This window comes from Corapipo altera, unplaced genomic scaffold (assembly GCF_003945725.1).
Source record: "Corapipo altera isolate COAL_440 unplaced genomic scaffold, ASM394572v1 67, whole genome shotgun sequence".
In the NCBI taxonomy this organism is placed as follows: domain Eukaryota; kingdom Metazoa; phylum Chordata; class Aves; order Passeriformes; family Pipridae; genus Corapipo; species Corapipo altera.
In genome coordinates, this window is record NW_020884906.1 from 687,741 (window position 1) to 697,168 (window position 9,428).

General features: G+C 45.9%; 1 protein-coding gene across 3 annotated transcripts in view; it reads right to left on the reverse strand.

Annotated features, from left to right (window-relative positions):
• GNB1L (G protein subunit beta 1 like) overlaps positions 1 to 9,428 on the reverse strand; it is a 41,904-nt gene that overhangs the window by 12,750 nt on the left and 19,726 nt on the right. For 2 of the 3 annotated variants that reach the window (XM_027652045.1, XM_027652044.1), the window contains exons 2-4: positions 4,875 to 5,002; positions 4,530 to 4,655; positions 2,464 to 2,626 (exon numbers count right to left, since the gene is read on the reverse strand). In XM_027652045.1, the coding sequence (XP_027507846.1) occupies positions 2,464 to 2,626; positions 4,530 to 4,655; positions 4,875 to 4,990 (405 nt within the window). In that variant the 5' untranslated portion in view covers positions 4,991 to 5,002. Of the gene's footprint in view, positions 1 to 2,463; positions 2,627 to 4,529; positions 4,656 to 4,874; positions 5,003 to 5,677; positions 5,705 to 9,428 lie in introns of those variants that run through there. The other variant, XM_027652042.1, reaches the window with a different exon arrangement.

Below are 9,428 nucleotides of genomic sequence, written 5' to 3' on the forward strand. Positions count from 1 at the left end.
GCACTCAGCACACCCCGCACTCAGCACACCCCGCACTCAGCACACCCGGCACTCAGCACACCCCGCACTCAGCACACCCGGCACTCAGCACACCCCGCACTCAGCACACCCCGCACTCAGCACACCCCGCACTCAGCACACCCCGCGCTCAGCACACCCCGCGCTCAGCACACCCGGCACTCAGCACACCCCGCACTCAGCACACCCCGCGCTCAGCACACCCCGCGCTCCCAGAGCCACGGGGCCAGGGCAGGAAACTGTTCCCCACACTGGAGGAGCAGTGACTACAGCCAAGAGTCATCCAGTCTGCAGCCAAACCTGGAACAGACCAAAGGCTCATCAGCTGGGAATTCTGGTTCTTTGGAGCTACACTCTTAACAAAAGATGCTTTTCTCTTGGCAACTTTCTTGCTATCAACACAATAACCAAGTTAGCTGTGGCAGGAAATGGGCTGTAAATATGAGGATGACCTGCCCTCATCTTGCATCTTTCATCACTGTCTCTCCAAAGGGCATTGCCTCCTAGGCAAGACTGAAACTGCAACTGCGACGTAATGAGGAAGGGTAAGTGTGGTGTGATAAATGCACTTCTGCAGGTTAAAAGGAAAAACCTTCTTCGCTCTACCCTGACTGAAAACAGATGAACTGGTACGAGGGCCACAGCTGAGCTTGCAAAGGCCAAAGAAAAACCCAGTGAGCAAAGCTTTGTGCAGAAGGCAGGCAGGCATGAGCTGCTGCCTGTGCTGGACTGACAGTTCCAGAGGCTGTCTGCATTAAAAGTAACTGAGCCTTAGAAATAAATACTATTTCATATATTTTGACAACTGTAACCTAAAACTTGAAGTGCTGTGTTTATGTTGGTTTTGCTTAATAGAAGAAAGATTTGCCTTTGCCTGAGGTTAATAGTGTTCCTGGGTGGCTAAAGCTGGCCACAAGGAAACACACCCTTTTTCTTTTTCACATTAATAAAGCTTTTAACATGTTTCTGGCAAATTGGCAAGAAAAGTGCGTGTAACTCATAATTGGTGATTTAAATGCAATCATGAACAAATAAATGCCTGTTCAGATCTCATTATTTATGAACTGAACCTGCTTTAAGACAAAATTACTCTTTTTTTGGGCACCAGCCAAGCATAAACACTTATTAAGTCTTAATTTTAATCATAAGCTGGAAATGTACTGCGTCTCACACACTGCTGCCTATTTGGAAGGACTGTATATTATGGGAGCTCCTGTGAATTTATGGAAACGTGACACGGTTCTAGTGCAAGGGGCACAGGAGAGTGGGACTCTTCTACCTGAGGAGACAGCAAATCCCCCTCCCCTGCAGGGCCCAAGCAAACAAATGAGAGCAAACCAGGGATGAGTTGTGAGTGAGCCCGGGGTGTCCTGTTTGGGTCAGATGAGTATTTAATTTTTACCCCAGAATGCACTTGTCAGTTTTGTTTAACTGATACATTACTGAGCAAAATGGAGGGAGTTCTTTGTTTGATCAGAACAAGGTATGGCACAGGGTGGTTGTACTTACTGGTGCAGTGGTTGTGTCTGCAGGCTTAGTGCTGTGAAAGCTGAACAATCTGGCTGTGAGCCAACAAAGTACTTAAATATGTGCTTAACTTCTGAATAATAAAGAGTTCATATTTTCTTGCAATACAGGCACTTATTACTTCATGTGTATAAAATATGCAACTTTTAGTTTCAAGATACAGACCAGAAAAGCATCTGAACTTTTATGCTCATCAACAAGTTGTAGTGAGCTACAGTATTTCTTTTCATATTTATGTCACTTTTTTGGTATTTTGATGTCAAGTATTTGAAATAATTTCTTTTAATATGATGTCCTCAAAACAGTCCTTTGTAGAAAACAAAGCTATGATTTCTACAAAGCAGAAGTGGAAGTTGCCAACAAAGCTGTCAGTCAGTGAGTGCAGTGCCAGTGGTATTAGATGTGGACATTTCAGTAGGAACTGAAACGGACCCTGCAATTATCTCACACTGAGCAAACCTCTGGCCACTAATTGTAATTCAGCTGCTTCCAGCCCCAGTCCCAGGGAAGGAATTAGCCCGGGGTGAAAGACCCCGGATCACGTTACAAATGAGCTGCCCCTCCCCTGCCCAGAGGGGAGCTGAGCACCTCCACCTGATGGCAGACCTGCTGACCAGGAGTTCCCCACAAGGACTCCTGTTCCCAGTGTCCAGCAGCACCAGAAGAGTTTTCAAAACTCCTGCATGTGAAGACGAGCAGTCGCTGCAAATACTTAAGTGTCAGACAAACCTCGGGCTGGTGTCCTTGTCATTAGAGCAGGAGTTATAGAATTCAGTCATCTTTGTGGCAGTAAAATTAGTGATTAGAGCCCCAAAGATTTCTTGTGCTGCCCTCTCTTGAGCAGAGAATTCGAGAGCTCCCCTCCTGAACGATGTCATTTCAGTAACAAAGGCAACCAGAAAAAGAGACATGTCCTACCTCCTGCAGGCCTTTGGCTGCCGTGGCCATCAGCCAGCGTCCCTGGGCCAGCTGCACCACAGAGCACCTGCAGAATCCCACGTGCTCCGTGCAGACAGAGTCCGTCACCGAGGTCCGGCCCTCTGCTAAATCCCACAGGCAGATCCTCTGGTCCCGACCCTGGCTGTGACAGTGACACACACATCCACAGTGACACACACATCCGTGAGCTGCAGGTCCCACGAGCCCTCTGCCTGCAGGGCAGCAGCTCAAACTGGGGCTGGCCCAGGCAGGAGTGCACTGAGCTCAGTCCAGCTGGGGGGTGTTAATGGGGTCTGTAATTAACGGGGGAACTCGGTGTCCCTTCAGCAGAACTGGCTGGGAGGAGGGAGGGCCTGAGAGCCAGGTTGACACCCTGCAGTCCCAGAGGGCTGTTGCCATGTGGAGAGAGGCTTGAGTGAGCCCAGTTATGCTATTTATGTGTATGCATGTATTTATAAAGTCTCATGAGCATTTGAACATATTCACAATCAAAAGACTTATATTTTACCATTAATCAGATCTAATTTAAAAGGAAACAAAAGTACTGAGAGAGCCACACATGTAACACTTGTTCACCCTAGCAATGAAATGGAAATGTCATGTGTTGACAGCTGAAAGACAAACAGCAAGACAACACAGAGGGCGTCAGAGATAAATAAAAAGCTACAGTTATTCAGTGGGCAACGTCCCACAGGCACAGGGAGGGCAGAGAGGGCTGGCAGGAGTGCCACGTGTGGACACGACAGGAGAGGGACTGGCAGCAATTAAACACCAAATGTTGAATGCTGTGGCTCAAACACCCCCCAGAGCCCTGAGGCACAAGTGCAGCTCACTCTGACTCTGGGCACAGCCCTTGGGGGCTCTCCTGGCCCAGGAGCCCAAAGGGCACAGCAGGAATTGCTGCAGGGTTCTGGGATCCCACTGCCTCTGGAACAAGGTACTGCTGTGGAGAAACTTCCAGTCCATAAACTACAGGAGCACAGGACACATGTCCTCATGCTACCCCTGGACCAAGGAGTCACCAAAAATCCCTTCTCCATGTGTTACTTTAATTAACTGGATCACCTGATGAAGTATGAAACCAAAACAGAGGAGATGTGAATCTGCAGACTGTTGGGACTTCTTCAGTCAATACAGAAACTCCCACCTACTGTTCAGCTGAGTGACAAGCTGACACAACATTTACAGCACTGGGAACACAAACAATGTGGTGCTGCAAGAAATTGTTGTGATTTAGCTTCAGAAGAGAGAAATCCAAAATACAGGTACCCGCTGTCCTAAAATTGCACTGCTATGTGAACTGTTACAACTATACAGCAGAAATAGAGGTATGGAAGAACTCTATAATTATACAAACAATGTTCATTCAATATGATTTTATGGGGAAGAGTGTTGAGAATTGTACCTAGGCAGATAAGAAATATAAATGCTAATGAGTTCCACTTATATTATGAGATGTCTTCTCTAGATAAACATGTCAGAACACCTCCTAATCATACAGACACTTTGGCATCTACTCTAGATCACCTGTCTAATCCAAAATACACAAATCTACCCAACCTCCCCTTGCTAAACAAGAGGATATTTTGCAACAAAGCAAAGGCATGAAACTCAGCATTCTTGCTCATTTTCAGTCTTCCACTCTCCATCTCTGATTCTTCTCTTCTTTCTTTCCCTTTTCTCCCTCCCCTCTATTCACAAACTCTTTATATCAATATTCCCTGAGAACCAGCTGTGAAAGGTTTGTCAACTTCAAATCCAAATGTATTTCCTTTACCCAAACACCGCCCCTGATCTCAGTGCAGTAATAAAGGCACTGTGGATCCCAAGTTGTTGTGATGTCATAACACACACATCATAAAGAAATAATTTCTATTTTCCCCCCACTTTTCATTCTAGAGTTTCTCTGTATTTTTGTACTTCAGTGTGTTTCCACGTGTTGGGGAGACTTTCAGTGACTCCTGCATTACGAGACGTTTTTCCCTTCAGTCGTGTCCATCCCAGAGACAAGAACTATTTCCCTGGCTCTCCTCTGCTTTGCTCACCTGAGGAGTCTGTCTTTACCACCCATTGTCTCCACACAGTAGACAGATTTTCGTCCATGGCCATCCAGTGCTGTGTCCACTCTGTGTGTTTTCAGGTTCCAGACATGGATGAGCCCGTTCTCAGAGCTGGCAATAGGAACAGATGGTTTTAGTGTGACCACTGCATTCAGGTGATCAGTCTGATGCTTTTTGTTTCCAAAACTGAAGGTGTGTGCACAGACAGCACACCCATCATTCACAACCACAGGTTGCTGTTTTCTCCAGACACACTTTGTCAAAAGAATACCCTTGTTTATAAAAGGAAACGAGCACAGTGAGAGCAGCCAGAAATCCTGGTTTCCTTACCCAGAGAACAGAACAGGGGGATCGGGTTCTCGGCCTCCACAGGAGAAGTGCAGAGTGTGGATGGCAGCACTGGTACCTCTGAGCACAAACTGGGGATCTGGAGGTGGCAGAGCCATCCCAGCAATGAACTGTGGGGGTGAGAAGAAGACACAGATATTAGTGAGGGGAAGGCAAAATGAAAGGTAAAGTGAAATGACAACTTTGAATATATTCTGAGCAGGATGTTGCTTTTCCTGGTCCCTTTGCTCTTTGAATTATCATTACTGAATGTTATTTCTATTTGCCACACAGCTCAGGGTAAAGCATTTCCTCTGAACAGCAGCTGTGAAGCAGTGTCCAGCCTGCTCTTTGCTGCACTGCTCTGTCAGGGAGGTGCTGAGCACACCCCTCACACTCTTGGAAATACAAAATTGGTCACCTGTTCTCCCTGCTGCAAAAGGCAAGAGCCACACAACACAAGAAACTGGATACCCATAATTTCAGTGGGCAAGCAATTCATCATTCCCTTTAGCCCCTTGGCTAAGTCTTTCCCCTTCCTCCCCATAAAAATACTACTTCTGTGTTTCCCCTCACAACCGTTTCCAGAAAAGCACTGCAGTGAACATATCAACTGCAAAGGACTTCTGATGAGACTGGAGTTCTGGTGCACACAAGAATTCCATTACTCTTGAGTGCTTGAATTTTTGGTTCCAAGCACAGTTACAGGAAAAAAGAAATGCAGTATTTCACACTGAGTGACTACTGTGTTAAACATTTTATTCCAAGCAGCTTGTATTCCCTAAAGGATCAAAAGGGATGGATACCTTCAGCTTCATGTCATCGGTTCAAAGGTGGTCGGGCTCAGCACAGAACAGGACTGGTGTTTGGGGAAGGAGCTGCCCTGTCCCATGTGAGAAACACAAAGGACAGTTCCTGATGAGCTCCCAGGGACAGCCCGTGCCATTCCCACAAACCCAGCCCATGCCCTTCCCACAAACCCAGCCCGTGCCATTCCCACAAACCCAGCCCATGCCATTCCCACAAACCCAGCCCGTGCCATTCCCACCGGCAGCTCTGCACAAGCACCAGAGAAGGACAAGAATGACTTCTCTGTGCTCTGACTTGCTGCAAATGACCCTCCAGACCTGTGCTGGGACAAGGGAACCAGCAGCTTCTTTAACTGGAACTGCAATTTGCAATTCATTGTAATGTCCATTACAAAAAATATTTTCACCACAAGAAGTGTTTACTGCCTTATCTGTGGCATTACTAGCTATGCTTTATGTTTGCTTCTTCATTTCTGACCTGACTTCACACAGAAAAGGTCATCTTTCGCCACTACAGATGTCAACTCTTGTCACTTTTGCCTACTCATGCATATATTACCCCAGATTAGACAAAAACTTTGCTTAATTCAGTAAGGAAGATCAGCAGGTGTTTGTCTGCCTGCTGGCTCACAGCAGAGGGATTGCAGAGAATCAGAACAGAGCACTAGAGCTACAAGTTCCACATAAAACAGCTCAGTGTTCGTCATCGCCCCTCAGCATCAGCTTTTGAATCGTGTTCAGTGGATGCACTTGCTGTTGCACCTCATTTGCAGGTCTACCTTGAGTGTTTATAGATCAGTAATCACCATGGTATCTATAGGTCCTAATTAAATGCAATTATCTTTTAGAACTAGTGATGAAACATAATGTGCAGCATAATGTGCAGTTCTCTCTCAATAGCACTGTGTAATTAGGTATGAGAATGATGAGCTCAGTGGATCCCCTCCGTGTTTTCGGGCCCTGACTCATGTGTTTTATGATGCTGATCCACACTCCTGACAGGCATTACACGATGTACAGCTTGGCCCCATGGCGAGATCCAGCTCCCGGGTGCCCATCTGTACCATGTTACACCTGTACCCTGGGTTACAGACCTGTGAGAGTGAGGATTCTGTGCCCGGGGGTCCCTCTCTGGGCACCCCAGCTGTGCTGGTGCCCTCAGCCCCCCCTCTGTGGAGCCCTGTCAGTGTGAGGAGCTGGGGGCTGTCCGAGGGTGCAGCACTCCCTGTGCTCAGCACGAGGCAGAGCCGAGCCAGCCCGGGGGCCAGCTGGGATTACAAGGCAGGCTTTTAACAGCGTTTTTCTAATTACCCCCCCACAGGTTTCTGCTGACAGACAGCAGTGTGGGCGTGGCTGGGGGAAGGCTTTACCTGGCATCAAACAGACGCTACTAATGCATGTCTTTACAAGGAGGAGGGTTCAGAACAATCCTCAGACTGGTTACAAGAGAAAAAACCAACTACAAAAAACATACTTCTGAGATGTAAGCAAATGAAGGGACTTTTTGCTCCTTGGAGCCTGGTTCTTTCCTTACTTTTCTGCTAATCATATATGTGAATCTGGAAATTTGGCTTAATATTAAACGTAATTTTTATTGAGCTTATGACTCCTTATTACTTCCTATCACGATGTGGCAGATGAATGGCAGTGTGACAGTATTAAGCATCTCATTTTCCTTCCAGCAAGTGCTGAACTATAAAATTGCATCTGTGCTGTCTTTATCCAGGAGCTTGGACAAGTCACTAAAGACTAAGATTTAATTAAAAGTTCTTAGGTACAGAAAGTCCCATGAGGTTGGAAATAGAAGGACATTTAGTGCACCAGTGCTTTAACGACTCCAAGAAAGCATCAGTCTGTTCCTGTTGACACACAGCATCCTCAAAACAATGATATTCAGCCTACCTTCAGCTCAGCAGGTAGCTCAGTCTCTCCCTTACTTCCAGGGATAATGAACTACCTTGTGGTGCACTGATAGGAACAGATAATGGTTACACCGTGCTTTGCTGAGCAGACAGCTACAAACATGCTAAATATGATGATTGTGAGATGGTTAAAGCCTCTGGGTAAATTTTTCAAAAGTGCCTAAGTGATTTAGAAGCCTAAGTCTCATTTCCAAATGAATTTTCAATCCTGCATCTCTAGGACTTTTTAAAGTTTCACCCCAGGTGTCTGAAAATGAGTTCTCTAATTAGCACAACATTTATTTTCTTGTTAATGCCATCTAGCCTCAGGGAGACCAATCTGTTCTTCTTAACTGAGGATATCTGCAACAAATTTAATTAAATGAATTTGCTTAGTATTTAGTCTGGTCTGAGAGCAAATTCTGGCTCAAGGGCTTGAACAAGCAAAGTGCAACCTACAGAAGAAAGTTCATTTAAAAGCAGGGCTACACTGTATGTTTTAAAAGGCCTACACCGTTTGTATGTCCCAGAGATCTCCTCATGCTGTGCCTCCTGCCTCCTGGGAAAGGAGTTCAAAGACACAAATACAGGAATCATTTTCTTATGGCAGTATTTGCTTGCAAGAGGGTGTCCCCTGCAAGAGATGCAACACTCACCATCCCGCTCTTTCTTCTGAAAAGATGTTCCACTTCTTATTTCTTCCAGCCCTCCCTGCCTGTCTCAGCATCCTCCTGCAGGGGCTGAGCCACCCTGGGGACACAGACAGGGCCAAGGACTGTGACAGGGTGACACCCCGGGGCTCCTGCACAGCTCACATTTGCTCCGAGCGAGGAGGGGAAGCCACACTTGTCCAAACGAGGGCTTCAATTAGCAAACAGCCAAGTGCACCGTGCATTAAAACCAAAAAGGGTTTGGTCTAAAAAAATGCATCTGCTAAATGCCAGAACAATCAAACTTCCTTCAAACCTACGTTATTTTAGAGAACAATTCTCTACTAATATCCCTCACAAATCTTACTTTGCTTAGGTTGCAATTAGAATAATCCTCAAACCATTTGAATTTCTATGCAGTGGTATTCCAGTATCATCACTTCAGCATTCGATATAAAAAAGTTAAGCTTTTATTTAATGAGAGTCATTTAAAATATGTAAATGTCAAAAGGATTACCTTAGAAAAATCTCTCAGAGAATTAAAAACATTAACAGATTCCCACAGGAAAAATTCCGGCAGAATTCAGCAACTCTCCTGTTCCCACTCCTGTCACTTGTATTTCTATCACACATTGAAGCAAAAACAAATTGCTATTAAAATATCATCCAAACACCCTCCTCCCCCTAACAAACTCCACAGTTCAGTTTGAGATACCAACGGCTCAAGCAAAGACAAGAAAAAAAATCCTCTTTTTTTTTTTCTTTAGGCTTATTTAGAGTAGTAAAAACTCAGTGGTAAAAGACCTTTTCAGGTATAGGAGAAATAAATCTCTCTAGGCATGTCTGGCAAACTGTTTTGGGACTGAAACCAGCAGGTGTGCAGACATAATTACTACTGCAAAACATCCAACACATCCAGGTGTGCTCACAAACAGATATATGAAATCCCTGTTATTTTTTGAAAATTCCTAGTCTACCAGGTGCCACCCTCCCAAAGGAAAACCAGAGCAAAGAATGAGTTCAGGAAGATGTGAATAAATTGTCCTTGCCCCCTTGCAGGCTGTGTGTCTTTTCCCCCCATCCCAAAGCCCTTTCCCAGGCTGCAGTCCCGTGCCCCCTGCCCACCCTGCCCGGCCGGGACGCTCCGCAGCACCAGGGCTTTGGGAAGGGGGCACCGGGGCTTTGGGAAGGGGGCAC